Below are 16,230 nucleotides of genomic sequence, written 5' to 3'. Positions count from 1 at the left end.
GCTGGGGATTTCTGAGGGATATCTGGGTCTGCGGGTTTTCTCCCTGGGCCAACGATAATAATGATAAAGGATTCATTCATTCATTCAATAGTATTTATTGAGCGCTTACTAGGTGCAGAGCACTGTACTAAACGCTTGGAATGAACAAGTCGGCAACAGATAGAGACGGTCCCTGCCGTTTGACGGGCTTACGGTCTGATCGGGGGAGAAGAGGTGGTATTTGTTAAGATCTTACTATGTGCTAAGCACTGATCTGACGCCACACAGTCAGATCAGACCCAGTCCTCGTCCCACAAGGAACTCACAGTCTAAGGGGGCACGGGTACAGAAACACAGAAACTTAATCCCCATTTTACAGTTGAGGAAAGGCTCATCTTCCTGCAGAAAGCTCCGGGCCTGTCACTCCCCTTCTTAAAAAGGTCCAGTGGTTGCCTATAGACCTCAGCTCAAAACAAAAACTTCTCACAGTAGGCTTCGAGGCTCTCCGTCACCTTGCCCCTTCCTACCTCTCCTCCCTACTCTCTTTCCACCGCCCACCCCGCACGCTCCGCTCCTCCGCCGCCCACCTCCTCACCGTCCCTCGGTCTCGCCTATCCCGCCGTCGACCCCCGGGCCACGTCCTCCCGCGGTCCCGGAACGCCTTCCCTCCTCACCTCCGACAATCTGATTCTCTTCCCCTCTTCAAATCCCTACTTAAAGCTCACCTCCTCCACGAGGCCTTCCCAGACTGAGCTCCCCCCTTTTCCCTCTGCTCCCTCTACCCCCCCTTTCACCTCTCCGCAGCTAAACCCTCTTCTCCCCCCTTTCCCTCTCCTCCTCCCCCTCTCCCGTCCCACCCCCTCGGCACCGTACTCGTCCGCTCGACTGTATGTATCTTCATCACCCTATTTATTTTGTTTAATGAGATGTACCTCACCCTGATTCTATTTATTTGCCATTGTTTTTATGAGATGTTCTTCCCCTCGACTCTATTTATCGCCATTGTTCTCGTCTGCCCATCTCCCCCGATTAGACCGGAAGCCCTCAAAGGGCAGGGACTGTATCTGTTGCCTATTTGTACATTCCAAGGGCTTAGTACAGTGCTCTGCACATAGTAAGCGTTCAATAAATACTATTGAATGAATGAATGAATGAATAAATACAAGCTAATCAGGTTGGACGCCGTCCATGTCCCACCTGGGGCTCACGATCTTAATCCCCATTTTACAGATGAAGTAACTGAGGCCCAGAGAAGTAACGTGACTCCCCCAAGGTTACAGAGCAGGCAGACGGCAGAGCCGGGATTAAATCCCAGGTCCCCCAACTCCCAGGTCCCTTGCCCTTTCCACCGAACCCTGCGCTTCTCATAAACCCCTCCCAGCCCCACATCACTTATATCTGTAATTTAATAAAAATAATAATAATAATAATGATGATGGTATTTGTTAAGCGCTTTCTATGTGCCAAGCACTGTTCTAAGCGCTGGGAGAGATACAAGGTTATCGGGTTGTCCCACGTGAGGCTCACAGTCTTAATCCCCATTTTACAGATGGGGGAACTGAGGCCCAGAGAAGTGAAGTGACTTGTGTGATTTATTTATACGTATTAATTTATCTAAATGTACCTCTCCATCTGTAATTTATTTCTGGAGAAAATATATCCATAAAGTCACTATGAATCGGAAACCACCCGATGGCCTTTGATAATAATATTTGATTTATCCGTCTCCCCTTCTAGACCGTACGCTCGTTGCGGGCAAGGCCTGTGTCTGTTTATTAGAAGCAGCGTGACTTAATGGAAAGAGCCGGGGCTTGCGAGTCAGAGGTCTTGGGTTCTAATCCCGGATCCACCATTTATCAGCTGTGTGACTCTGGGCAAGTCGCTTAACTTCTCTGTGCCTCAGTGACCTCATCTGGAAAATGGGGATCGATACTGCGAGCCCCTCCTGGGACAGGGACTGTGCCCAATCCGATTTGCTGTTATCCGCTCCAGCGCTTAGAACAGTGCTCAGCACACAGTGTTTAACGGATACCACGGTTATTTATTTTTCTATCGTATTCTCTCAAGCACGTAGTACAGTGCTCTGCACACAGCAAGCGTTCAATACATTCGACTGAGTGATGTAACGTTGCCGTTTTTCGCCAGTGGAGGGGACGCTCGCCCACGTCCCCCAAGTTGCCATCAGGGACGCGTGAGAGCCTCCTCCCACCCCGGGCTTTGTTGCAGAAAATCAATCACTTCCCCGGGATGAGTGAGATCTGCCGGAAGGACCTGCTGGCCAGGAACATGAGCCGGATGCTCAAGCTCTTCCCCAAGGAGTTTCATTTTTTCCCCAGGACGTGGTGTCTTCCAGCTGAGTGAGTCTTCCTGTGAGCGCTCTCTTCTGTTAGTGCCCATCTCCTCTTCCTTCCCTTCTGCTCTCAATCAGTCAGAGGTACTTTCTGAGCGCTTACTGGGCGCACAGCACTGTACTGAGCGCTTGGGAGAGGACAGAGTTGGGAGGCACGTTCCCTGACTACAACAAGCTTCCTCCATTCCCCCTCCTTATCAATTATTCAATCAGTCGATGGCATTTAATAATAATGTTGGTATTTGTTAAGCGCTTACTATGGGCCGAGCACCGTTCTAAGCGCTGGGGTAGACACAGGGGAATCAGGTTGTCCCGCGTGGGGCTCACGGTCTTAATCCCCATTTTACAGATGAGGTAACAGAGGCGCAGAGAAGTTAAGTGACTTGCCCAAAGTCACACGGCTGACAAGTGGCCGAGCCGGGATTCGAACCCATGAACTCTGACTCCAAAGCCCGTGCTCTTTCCACTGAGCCACGCTGCTTCTCTATCTTCCCCCCCCTTCAATTTATCAATGTATTTATTGTTTACGAGTTGAAGACTTAGCTCGTTGTGGGCAGGGAATGTCACCGTTTATTGTCGTATTGTACTTTCCCAAGCGCTTAGTACAGTGTTCTGCACACAGTGAGCGCTCGATAAATATAATGGAATAAATGAATGCAGAGCACTGTTTAAAGTGCTTGGGAGAGGGCGATCTAAGAGTTGGCAGACACGTTCCCTGCCCACAAAATCTTCCTCCATCTTCACCCCCTTATCAGTTAAGCAATCGATCCAGCGATGGTACTGATTAAGCGCTTACTATGTGCAGAACACTGTACCAAGCGCTTGGGAGAATAGAGAGAATTATAGAGTTGGTCGATGCATACGGTGCTCACAGCAGGCTTAGGGTCTAGTGGGGAAGACAGACATTATCAGTCCTTCCCTCCCTTTGTTCCCCCTCTTCTTAAAAATAATAATAATAATAATAATGTTGGTATTTGTTAATCGCTTATTATGTGCAGAGCACTGTTCTAAGTGCTGGAGTAGATACAGGGTAATCAGGTTGTCCCACGTGAGGCTCACAGTTAATCCCCTTTTACAGATGAGGTAACTGAGGCCCAGAGAAGTGAAGTGACTCGCCCACAGTCACACGGCTGACAAGTGGCAGAGCCTGGAGTCGAACTCGTGACCTCTGACTCCGAAGCCCAGGTTCTTTCCACTGAGCCACGCTGCTTCCTCTCCCCACCACCACCGCCCCTCACCATCCCTCCCGCCCCCGCAGTCCATCCTCGGGGGTGGAAAAGATGGAGTGTTCTCCCTCTGCACAAAATGGAGGCACCAGGGTTTCTGGAAGTGAAAGGAGACGGGGGTGGCTGAGAGCCCGTAAACTCGCTGTGGGCAGGGAATGTGTCTACCTAGCGTTTAGTACAGTGCTCTGCACCGAGTAAGCTCTCAATAAATATGATTGACTGATTATATACGGTAAGCCCTCGATAAATGCCACTGATTGATTCTCCAGCTCGGCCCCTCAGAGCCCTCTCGCCTGCAGGTTTACCTGAGCTCCCCCAGCGAAGCTCTCCCCCGGGGCACGTTTTATTTTTTAATGGTATTTGATAAGCTCTTACAATTTGCCAGGCACCGTACTAAGCGCCGGGGTAGATTTAACCTAATCGGGTCGGACACGGCCTCCGTCCCACCTCGGGCTCACAGTCTTAATCCCCATCTTACATGAGGTAGCAAGCACCGAGGGGTTAAGTGACCTGCCCGAGGTCACACAAAGAGGCAAGCGGTGGAGCGGGATTAGAACCCAGGTCCTCTGACTCCCAACCCTGTCCTCTTTCCACTAGGCTACACTGCTTATCTCCTCTAAGAGGCCTTTCCTGACTAAACCCTCCTTTCCTCTTCTGTGTCACCCTGACTTGCTCTTTTATTCGCTCCCCCTCCTTGCCCCACAGCATTTATGTACATATCTGCAATTTATTCGTTTATATTAATGTTGCGTTGTCTCCCCCTTTAGAGTGGAAGGTCCCTGTGAGCAGGGAATGTGCCTGTTCATTGTCCTTCCAAGCGCTTAGTACAGCGCTCCGCACACAGTAAGCGCTCAATAAATAGGACTGACTGCTTCTGGTTCATTGGCCACCCCGGGGTTGGAAGATAGAAAACGTATTCATCAGTTCAGAACTAGCAAAGAAGGGATAGGATAATAATGTCGGTATTTGTTAAGCGCTCACTATGTACAGAGCACTGTTTTAAGCGCTGGGGTAGATACAGGGTCATCAGGTTGTCCCACGTGAGGCTCACAGTTAATCCCCCTTTTCCAGATGAGGTCACTGAGGCCCAGAGAAGTGAAGTGACTCGCCCACAGTCACACAGCTGACGAGTGGCAGAGCCGGGAGTCGAACTCATGACCTCTGACTCCGAAGCCCAGGCTCTTTTCCACTGAGCCACGCTGCTTTTACAGGCTGACCAGTTAATCCACGGATGGTATTTACTGAGTGCTTAATACAGTGTTCTGCACACTGTATTCACTGAGCACCACTGAGACTAAATGACCTGCAGATACTTATCTTCTTCCTTCTCCTGGTTCTCTGGCGTCCTTCATCTCCCGCCTCCCCCTCCCCGCTAGCTGGGGGGATCTCCAGTCCTACAGCAGGTCAAGAAAATGTAAGACGTACATCTGTAAGCCGGACTCCAGCTGCCAAGGGCGAGGCATATTCATCACGAGATCGGTGAAGGACCTGAAACCCGGGGAGGATCTCATTTGCCAACTCTATATTTCAAAGGTAAATCCTCCCCACCGGGGTTCTGTCCTCAGCAAACTCTGCCGATTGATTGGTTGAGAGAGGGTGAGTACAGAAGGGGATTCTTCCGTTGCCTTGTGGGGTAGAAGCAGCGTGGCTCAGTCCGAGGTCATGGGTTCGAATCCCGGCTCGGCCACTTGTCAGCTGGGTGACGGTGGGCGAGTCACTTCACTTCTCTGTGCCTCAGTGACCTCATCTGGAAAATGGGGATTAACCGTGAGCCTCACTTGGGACAAACTGATTAGCCTGTATCCACCCCAGCGCTTAGAACAGTGCTCGGCGTATAGTAAGCGCTTAACAAATGCCAACATTATTATTATTATTGCTTTGATATCTCCGAGGCCTCCAATGAGGAAAAACAGTAGGGAAACAGCACGGCCTAGTGTATAGAGCCTGGGAGTCAGGAGGACCTGAGTTCTAATCCCAGCTCCACCACTTGACTGCAGTGTGACCCTGGGCAAGTCACTTCACTTCTCTGTGCCCCGGTTACCTCATTTGTAAAATGGGGATTAAGACCGGGAGCCCCAAGTGGGACATGGACTGTGTCCAACCTGATTATCTTGTTTCTACCCCAGTGCTTATCCCGTATCTACCCGGCATTTAGTACAATGCTTGACGTATAAGTGCTTAAGAAATCCTACGATTATTATTGTTTGTGACAGAAATGACAAGGTTGAGGGATCCTGTGATAGATATGTTGAGTTTGAGGTGCTGGTGGGCCAAATAATGGTGATATTTGTTATTCGCCTACTACGTGCCAAGCTCTGTACTAAGCACTGGGGTAGATACAAGATAATCAGGTCGGACACAGTCCCTGCCCTACGTTGTGCTCATAGTCTAAAGGGGAGAAAGAACAGGTATCGAGTCCCATTTACAGATGAGGAAACTGAGACACAGAGATGTGAAATGACTTGCCTAAGGTCACCCAGTAGGCAAGTGGTGGAGCTGGGATTCGAACTCAGGTCCTCTGACCCCCTCCAGGCCCAGGATCTCGATGGTAGTGATGCCTATCTACCTGTACCTATTTGTTTTGTTGTCTGTCTCCCCCTTCTAGACTGTGTGCCATTTATTGGCTAGGGATTGTCTCTATCTGTTGCTGAATTGTACTTTCCAAGCGCTCAGTACAGTGCTCTGCACACAGTAAGCGCTCAATAAATACGGTTGAATGAATGAATTAATCTTTTAGCTAGGCCTTGCTGCTTCATTCAGGTGGAGCTGTTCAGCCACTTCACCCTCATCACAGATCTCCCTCCAGCCTCTCCTCTCCAGTCCACATTTCACCCCGCTGCTTGGATTATTTTTCTAAAACAGTGTTTTGCACAGGTCTCCCCGCTCTTCAAAATCTTCCAGTAGTGGCCCATTCCTCCCTACATCAAGCAGGCACTCCTGACCATTGGTTGTAAGACTCTAAGTCAACTCTCTCCCCCTTATTTATCTTCTCTCCTCTAAAGTCAGCGCACTCACAGATTTAACCGGATGACAAAATTTAGTCTTTGACTGAGGAAATTAGTTAACCCCAGGCTTGATTCCCATCTATGTGGAATAGGTTTAGTGGAATCTGGAGGAAAGGGGATTGATAGTATGAGTCACTTGGATCTGTACCCTTTGGGCACTTGAAATTGTCCCCGCCCTCAGCCCCATAGCATTTTTGTACATATCTGTAATTTATTTAGTTCAACTATTCACTTATTCATTCATTCAATCGTATTTATTGAGCGCTTACTGTGTGCAGAGCGCTGTACTAAGCGCTTTGAAAGTACAATTCGGCAACAAGTAGTCGATCCCTACCCAACAATAATAATAAAATAATATTGGTATTTGTTAAGCGTTTCCTATGTGCAGAGCGCTGTTCTAAGCGATGGGGTAGATACGGGGTCATCAGGTTGTCCCACGCGAGGCTCACAGTCTTCATCGCCATTTTACAGATGAGGTAACCGGGGCACAGAGAAGTGAAGTGTCTTGCCCACAGTCATACAGCTGACAAGTGGAAGAGCTGGGATTCGAACCCATGACCTCTGACTCCCAAGCCCGGGCTCTTTCCACTGAGCCACGCTGCTTATTCATTCAATTGTATTTATTGAATGCTTACTGTGTGCAAAACACAGTACTAAACGCTTGGGAGAGTACACTATAACAATAAACAGACACGTTCTCTGACCACAGTGAGCTTAATGTCTGTTTCCCCCTCTAGACTGTTAGCTCGTGGGCAGGGAACATTATTATTATTATGGTATTTGGTAGGTGCTTACTATGTGCCAAGCACTGTTCTAAGCGCTGGGGGAGATACAAGGTAATCAGGTTGTCCCACGCGGGGCTCACAGTCTTCATCCCCATTTTACAGATGAGGTCCCTGAGGCCCAGAGAAGTGAAGCGACTTGCCCAAAGTCACCCAGCTGACAAGTGGCGGAGCCGGGATTAGAACCCACGACCTCTGACTCCTAAACCCGGGCTCTTTCCACCGAGCCACGCTGCTTCTCTTAACATACCCACCGACTTTCGTATTGCGCTCTCCCAAGTGCTTAGTTCAGTGCTCTGCACCCAGTAAGCGCTCGATAAATAACAACGATCACTGGCCTAATGGTCTCTGCCAGAGCTCAAGGATTCTAGGGCTTATTTTTATTCTTCCTGAGTCACCGGTGTTACTCGGCCCCGCTTCTTCTCCCTCAGCCTTTCGTTATGGATGGATTCAAATTTGACCTGAGGATTTATGTGCTGGTAACCTCCTGTGACCCTCTGAGGATCTTTGTGTACAACGAGGGGCTGGCCCGATTTGCAACCACGACTTACTCTTATCCCCGCTTGAGAAACCTGGTGAGTTGACCGATTCCTGCTGAGGGAATGACAGGACCAGGGCTGAAATTCAGAGCCACGCACTTAATTATTATTATTCTTATTCTTAAATGTCGTCGAGTCGTTTCCGATTCATAGGGGGCGGGCGGGGGGGAGCGGTCCACCGCCCCAGCCTGGATTTTTTCCTGGTGGGATTCGGCCTGGAACGGGGGAGGCAGGGCTCCCCGCGGCCCCGCGCCCCCCGGGATGGAGGGAGGGGGTGACCAAGCCGAATTGTACATTCCAAGTGCTTAGTATGGTGCTCTGCACATAGTAAGCGCTCAATAAATACTATTGAATGAATGAATAGGGACTCCATGGCTATACTTTCTCCAGAACGTCCTGTCCTCTGCCATAATCCAAAACCTTTCTAATGGTTCTTCCGTATCCGTAGAGTTTTCTTGGGAAAAATACGGAAGTGGTTTACCGTTGCCTCCCTCCGCGCAGTGAAAGCTTGAGTCTCTGGCGTTGTCTTTGATCAACATTTTGATCATTCGATCAACCGCCTCTGACCCTTTCCCATGCCACTGCTCCCAGCACAGGTGAATCAACTTTGTCTGACGCTTCTGCTTAGACCCTCTTAAAACCAGGCGCATTTAAACCCCCACCCATCAAGCCAGCACTGGCCAAGCTGAGACCTGTTGTAGAGGGTGGCACATTGTTTTATTTCTATATCTATCTATATACAATGGTTTTTTGTATTGGATTAAGGCACTGCTGATGGTGAAATTCACTGAGAAGTCCATTCATTCATTCAGTCGTATTTATCGAGCGCTCACTGTGTGCGGAGCACTGTACGAAGCGCCTGGAAAGTACGATTCGGCAACAGAGACGTGTGACAGGAGTGGCCGACGTGAACCCCCCAGTCCCAATCACTTGTGCACCCAAAAAAGCTGTTCCTTTTGGTGCTGTCGTGTTTGATGTTTGCAGACTTCAGTTCTACTTCCTCTCTTGCCTCCCTTTCTCTCACTCTCTACGAAACCTTTGCTCATAAATCGTCATTCCTTTCCCGATTGCAGTGCACCACACCGGTCTGTCTTTTGTAACTGACTCCCAGTTTCCAGCGGGGAAGCAGAATTCCCTGAAGCTTGACTTTACCGGGTCCTTAAAACGTTTCCTCTGTCCTCCTGGCTGGCAGTTTCCCAATTTCAGTTCTCCGTACGGCAACTGTTTGGGTACCCTGCTGTGCTAGGTATCTTCACTACATGTCATAATATTAAGGGGGTTTGCAGGGAGCTGTGGGGTGATCTAGAGATCAGGATGGGATGGCCTAGATGATCCCGTCATCTCCCCGAGCTGCAAGAGTGGAGAAAGCCTCCAGCCCCCTCGATTGGCTGTCCCTTTCCAGGATGACATCTGCATGCACCTGACCAACTACTCCATCAACAAACACAGTGCCAACTTCATCTGGGATGAAAACTCCGGCAGTAAGAGGTAGGAGGGATCTTTCTGGACCTCTGCTGGTCCTCCCAGCTGGCTCATTGCCCTCCCTCTTCCCCACCCCACCCCCAGTTCTGCCTCCAGGCCTGGAATTGTAGTCCCCCTGGCAGTGACTCTTCAAAAAGCTCCAGATTGTAAACCTCAACCGGGGCTGGTAAACGTGGCCTTCCTCAAGCTGGATTCTGAAACTGCCCTCGCTCAACCCATCCTTTTCTTTTCCTCTCTCGCCACTCGGGGCCGTTCCTCTGGGGAACCCCACCACCGTGGTAACCTGGGCCTAAGATAGCCAGATTCTTGGGGGCCCAAGCTGGGCCAGGGGTGTGGTTGAAAAGAGCGGAGAAGGGACTGATTATCGGACCTCTTATCCCAGCCCCTTCCCCAGAGGGAACCAGACCAGAGCCACCTCCATAATGGACTGCTTCAACCTCATACTTAGGTCATCTTCTCCTCCACCCTTTACCACCATCTCAACCCTCCTGCACCAACTACGTACTATCCGCTCTTTTTTTTTCGGTGGTATTTGTTAAATGCTTACTATGTACCAGGCAATATACTAAGCGCTTGGGTAGATACGAGCTAATCAGGTTGAACACGGTCCCACGTGAGGCTCCCAGTCTTAATCCCTGTTTTACAGATGGGATTACAGATTAAATCCCCATTACAGATCCTCAATATTACAACTGAGGCACAGGGAAGTGAGGTGACTTGCCCAAGGTCACAGCAGCAGACAAGTGGTGGAGCTGGGATTAGAAGCCAGGTCATCCGACTCCTCGGGCCGTCCTCTTTCCGCTAGGCCTCGCTACTTCTCACCCCTACCCACCCACAGGCCTTCGGTACATACACTTTACAGTCCCTACTGCTCAAGTACTTACTCATCTATGTATACCTTTTTCATTTTCTTTCTTCTAACTGAAAATTATTTTGTGCCTTCTTCCCTGGCTAGACATTCAGTCCCTGTTTCCCCACCCCTCAAGAACCTCCAGTTGTTGTCCATTTACCTCCATATCGAACAGAAACTCCCACCGTCGGCTTTAAAGCACTCCTTACCTTACCTTACCTTACCTTACCTTACCCCCTCCTACCTCATCTCGCTGTTCTGCTTCTACAACCCAGTCCGCACAATTTGCGCCTCTAATGCCAGCCTCCTCACTGTACCTCAATCTCGTCTATCTCGCCGCCGACCTCTCGCCCACATCCTCCCTGTAGCCTATAATGCCCTCTCTTTGCATATTTAACAGACAGTTACTCTCTTCACTTTCAAAGCCTTATTGAAGGACATCTCCTCCAAGAGGCCTTCCCCGACTAAGCCCTCCCTTCCTCTTCTCCCACTCCCTTCTGCGTGGTCCTGATTTGCTCCTTTTATTCACCCCTCCCTCAGCCCCACACATCTGTAATTTATCTATTTGTCTGTCTCTCCCTCTCGACACGCTGGGGAAGCAGCGTGGCTCGGTGGAAAGAGCCTGGACTTCGGAGTCAGAGGTCATGGGTTCGACTCCCGGCTCTGCCACTTGTCAGCTGTGTGACTGTGGGCAAGTCACTTAACTTCTCTGTGCCTCAGTTACCTCATCTGTAAAATGGGGATTAACTGTGAGCCTCACGTGGGACGACCTGATTACCCTGTATCTCCCCCAGCGCTTAGAACAGTGCTCTGCACATAGTAAGCGCTTAACAAATACCAACATTATTATTGACACTGTGAGCAGGGAATGAGTCTGTTTACTGTTGTGTTTTATTCACGCAATCGTAGTTATTGAGCGCTTACTGTGTGCAGAGCACTGTACTAAGCACTTTTACTCTCCCTGGAGAGCTTAGTACAGTGCTCCACACAGAATAAGTGCTCAATAAATAAATGAATGACATCCTGACACTTCAGGGATAATAATCATATGAGGGAAATGATTCCAGCATCAGTGGTTGGCCCAGAACCATTCACATTCACTTAACCCTGCTTGTCAAATTCCTGGGATTTGGAAGTCAGTTACTCCCATGATGCGTAGTCCTCTTTCCCGGCCCCGAGGAGCCCCATTCCTGTAGCTCTACAACCTTTTCCCTCTTTCCAAAAAGCTAGGAAGCCCCCTCCTGTCTCAGGGTCCAGCCAGAGCTCTCAGGAGCCGAGAAGGCCCCAGTCAGTGGATCGATGGTACTTATTGAGCACTTACTTTGTGCAGAGCACTTTACTGAGCACTTGGGACAGTATTAATAATGATGACATTTGTTAAGCGCTTACTATGTGCCAATCACTGTTCTAAGCACTGAGGTAGCTACAGAGCAATCAGATTGTGCCACGTGGGGTTTACAGTTTTAATCCCCATTTTCCAGATGAGGTAACCTAAGATAGCCCAAGGTCACACAACTTGGTAGACACGTTAATATAAACAACTGAATAGCGGATACATACCTAAGTGCTTTGGGGCTGAGGAAAGGGTGCATAAAGGGTGTAAAGTGCAAGGGTGACACAGCAGGGAGTGGGAGAAGAGGAAATGAGGGATTAGACGGGGAAGGCTTCTTGGAGGAGAGGTGCTTTTAATAAGGCTTTGAAGGTGGGGAGGTCCCCCCCTCTGATTCCCCCATAGGAAACTCTCCACCTTCAAAAAGAACCTGGAGGAGCTCGGCTGTGACACCGTGCGGGTGTGGAAGGATATCGAGGACATCATCATTAAGACCCTCATCTCGGCCCACCCGGTCATCAAGCACAATTATCACACGTGCTTCCCCAATCACGCCATCAGCAGCGCCTGCTTTGAAATCCTGGGTTTTGACATCCTTCTGGATCATAAACTCAAACCCTGGCTCCTTGAGGTAAAGGTCAAGCTCCTTCTGGATCATAAACTCAAACCCTGGCTCCTTGAGGTAAAGGTCAAGCTGGGAGGGACAGTTTTGGGGGGGACATCGCAGGGAGGGGGACCCCCTCGGCCCATGAGCCCAAGGGACCCTCCCCCATCTCTTCTGCTCCCACTGAAGATGAAACTTTTTATAATATTTTTTAAGTGCTCACTATGTGTCAAACATTATTCTAAGCACTGGGGTAGGTACAAGTTACTTAGGTTGATCCCGATCCCTGTCCTGCTTGGGCTTCACAGTCTAAGTAAGAGGGAGAACAAGCATTTAATCCCCATTTTAAAGTTGAGGAAACTGAGGCACAGAGAAGTTAAATGACTGAGCAAGCAATTGGCTGATTAGAACCCAGGTCCTCGACTCCGAGACCCGTGCTCTTTCCATTAGGCCTGTAAAATCTGTAATTTAATAATGTTGGTATTTGTTAAGCGCTTACTGTATGTGGAGCACTGTTCTAAGCGCTGGGGTAGATACAGGATAATCAGATTGTCCCACGTGAGGCTCACAGTCTTAATCCCCATTTTACAGATGAGGTCACTGAGACACGGAGAAGTGAAGTGACTCGCCCACAGTCACACAGCTGACGAGTGGCAGAGCCGGGATTCGAACTCATGACCTCTGACTCCCAAGCCCGGGCTCTTTCCACTGAGCCATGCTGCTTATTTATTTCTATTAATGTCTGTCTCCCCACCTAGACTATAAACTCGCCGTGGGCAGGTAATGCGTCTGTTTATTGTTCTATTAGACTCTCCCAAGCGTTCTGTACAGTGCTCTGCACCCAGTAAGCGCTCCATAAATAGGACTGACTGACTAGGCCACAACTGCTTCACTGTGGGCAGGGAACTGCCTATCAGCTCTGTGGTACTGTACTCTCCCAGGCGCTTAGTACAGTGCTCTACACACAGTAAGCTCTCAATAGATACCATTGATCGATTGATTAATCGATTGCCTTCACCTCCCCAGGCTTGAGGCATCTCTTCTTCGTGGCTCAGTGGAAAGAGCCCGGGTTTGGGAGTCAGAGGTCATGAGTTCGAATCCCGGCTCTGCCACTCGTCAGCTGTGTGACTGTGGGCGAGTCACTTCACTTCTCCGTGTCTCAGTTCCCTCACCTGTAAAATGGGGATTAAGACTGTGAGCCTCATGTGGGACAATATGAGTACCCTGTATCTACCCCAGGGCTTAAAACAGTGCTCTGCACATAGTAAGCGCTTAACAAATACTAATATCATTATGATGATTATTATTTTTATTATTATTTTCTTCCATCCTCCTGCTTGGCCCGAAGGTGACCACCAGGGGGAGATAGACTGCAGGGAATCGGATCACCTCTGATTCCCATTCCACACTGGATAATAATAATAATAATGATAATTATAATAATAATTACGGTATTTGTTAAGTGCTTACTATGTGCCAGGCACTGTACTAAACGCTGGGGTGGATACAAGCAAATCAAGTTGGACACAGTCCCACGTGGGGTTCACAATCTCAATCCCCATTTTACCGATGAGATAACTGAGGCACAGAGAAGTGAAGTGACTTGCCCAAGTTCACACAGCAGACGAGTGGCAGAGCAGGGACCTTAGAGTCCCTTTAGAGTCCCAGGCCCGTGGTCTATCCACTAGGCCCTGCTGCTTCTCCCCCTTTCCCATAGTCCCCGGGGTGTTGGGCAGGGACCGTCTCTATCTTTTGTCGAATTGTCCATTCCAAGCGCTTAGTACAGTGCTCTGCACACAGTAAGCGCTCAATAAATACGATTGAATGAAAGAACAACGATGGTATTTATTTAGTGCTTCTTGTGTGTCGAGCACTATTCTAAGCACTGGGGAAAGTAGAAGATAAACAGGTCAGGCACAGTAGCCCTGCCCCATAGAGGGCCAACCATCTAAGTAGGAAAGAGAATAGGTTGTTATATTTTATTCTTCTTATCACTTAGTGCAGTGCTCTGCACACAGTAAGTGCTCAATAAATACGATTGATTGAATGAATGAAAGAACAGGTATTGAACCCCCATTTTACAGATGAGGTAGGTAGTCGCGGGGGTTGGAGTTGATGGATTGTTTATGGTATTTATTCAGCGCTTCCTATGTAACGAGCCCGGTGCTAAGCGCCAAGTCTCTCAATAATTCAGACCTCATCCCTGTCCTACAAGGGGCTCCTATCAAAGAAACATTTATGCCTGTCTACTTGTTTTGTTTCGTTGTCTGTCACCCCTTTCTAGACTGTGAGCCCGTTGTTGGGTAGGGATTGTCTCTCTCTGTTACCGAATTGGACTTTCCAAGCTCTTACTACAGTGCTCTGCACACAGTAAGTGCTCAATAAATGTAATTGATTGAGTGAATGAATGAATGGATGGATGAATGAATGAATGAATAAGGAACCGGAAATCAGTTGTAAGTAATGGGAGCTATGAAAACCCAGGATTCTCTAACCGGTAAATTCGTTACGGGTGGGGAATGTGCCTACCAACTCTGTTGTATTGTACTCTCCCAAGTGCTTAGTGGAGTAATAATAACCATGGTATTTGTTAAGCGCTTACTATGTGCAGAGCGCTGTTCTAAGCGCTGGGGGAGATACAGGGTCATCAGATTGTCCCACGTGAGGCTCAAAGTCTTAATCCCCATTTTACAGTTGAGGTAACTGAAGCACAGAGAAGTGAAGTGACTTGCCCAAAGTCACCCAGCTAAGTGGCAGATCCGGGATTCGAACCCATGACCTCTGACTCCCAAGCCCGGGCTCTTTCCACTGAGCCGCGCTGCTCCTCACGTACTCTGCACTCACTAAGGGCTCAATAAATATTACTGACTGATGGATTGAATTCAGCAACGAAGAAGTCACTTCACTTCTCTGCGCCCCAGTTCCCTCATCTGTAAAATGGGGATGAAGACTGCGAGCCCCACGGGGGAGAACCTGATCACCTTGTATCTCCCCCAGCGCTTAGAACAGTGCTTGGCACATAGTAAGCGCTTAACAAATAACAACAACAACAAAAAAATATTACCCGGGGAAATGGTTCTCTATCTGGGGCTTCATCAGGAGTGAAGTCACCTGGAGCGTCTTGGAGCTCACAGTGGGGTGACCATCCTGACCCGTGACTTCCCACTTCTGGTAGCCAAGCATTCAGCGCAGCGCTTGGCACACAGTAAGCACTCGGTGAATACGATCGAATGAATGAAAGGTAGCCGCAGTTCCCCGCTCCCTCTCCGGCCCCTCTTCTCCCCCTGACCCAGGGGCCGCCGCATCCCGGGCCCCGGCCCCGCGTACCGGTGTCCACCTCCCTCCCCGCCGTTTCCCCCGCGTCCTCGGGCCCACCGGGACCAAAGTTGCCGCCTTGCCGTTGCAGGTTAATCACTCCCCGAGTTTCTCTACCGACTCGCCCTTAGACAAAGAGGTGAAGGACAGCCTGCTGTATGACACCCTGGTCCTGGCCAATCTGGGGGCTTGCGACAAGAGGAAAGTCTTGGAGGAGGAGAGGCGTCGGGGGAAGCTCTTGCAGCAGTTTCGGACCCGAGACGCCAGGTGTTGACTCTCCCCCACCTAGGGAAGCCCAAGGATTATTATTCACCCATCAGTCCATCAGTCAATCGATCAGAAGTGTTTATTGAGCGCTTGCTGTGTGCGGAGCACTGTACTAAGGGCTTTGGGAGAGCAGTGCTGGGGAAACTGAGGGGTAACTCCAGTTTCCAGCTGAAATACACTGAGCAGCAAAGAGGCTTAAGCTGCAGCAGGAGAGATTTAAGGAAGACTCGGAAGCAGCTTGGCGTAGTGAACTGAGCACAGCCCTGGGAGTCAGAAGGTCGGGAGTTCTAATCCCGGATCCGCCACTTGCCTGCTGTGTGACCTTGGGTGAGTCCCTTCACTTCCCTGTGCCTCAGTTCCCTCATCTGTAGAATGGGGGTTGAGACTGTGAGCGCCATGTGGGACAGGGACTGTGTCCAACTGATTTGCTTGTCTCCACCCCAGCATTTAGTACAGTGCCTGGGATATAGTAAGTGCTTAATGAATTCCATTGTTATCATT

The 16,230-nt window shown here is 49.5% G+C and overlaps 1 protein-coding gene across 1 annotated transcript in view; it reads left to right on the top strand.

The window, feature by feature from the left end:
• The window catches only part of TTLL6 (tubulin tyrosine ligase like 6), a 32,771-nt gene that overhangs the window by 7,630 nt on the left and 8,911 nt on the right, over positions 1-16,230 (top strand). Inside the window, exons 6-11 of the mRNA XM_029074622.1 lie at positions 2,206-2,336; positions 4,932-5,088; positions 7,774-7,917; positions 9,284-9,369; positions 11,949-12,174; positions 15,554-15,729. Coding sequence (XP_028930455.1) covers positions 2,206-2,336; positions 4,932-5,088; positions 7,774-7,917; positions 9,284-9,369; positions 11,949-12,174; positions 15,554-15,729 — 920 coding nt within the window. The remainder of the gene's footprint in view (positions 1-2,205; positions 2,337-4,931; positions 5,089-7,773; positions 7,918-9,283; positions 9,370-11,948; positions 12,175-15,553; positions 15,730-16,230) is intronic.

Source organism: Ornithorhynchus anatinus, chromosome 11 (assembly GCF_004115215.2).
Source record: "Ornithorhynchus anatinus isolate Pmale09 chromosome 11, mOrnAna1.pri.v4, whole genome shotgun sequence".
Taxonomy (NCBI): Eukaryota; Metazoa; Chordata; class Mammalia; order Monotremata; family Ornithorhynchidae; genus Ornithorhynchus; species Ornithorhynchus anatinus.
Note: the sequence above shows the minus strand (reverse complement) of the source record. Positions and strands in the feature narration are given on the sequence as shown.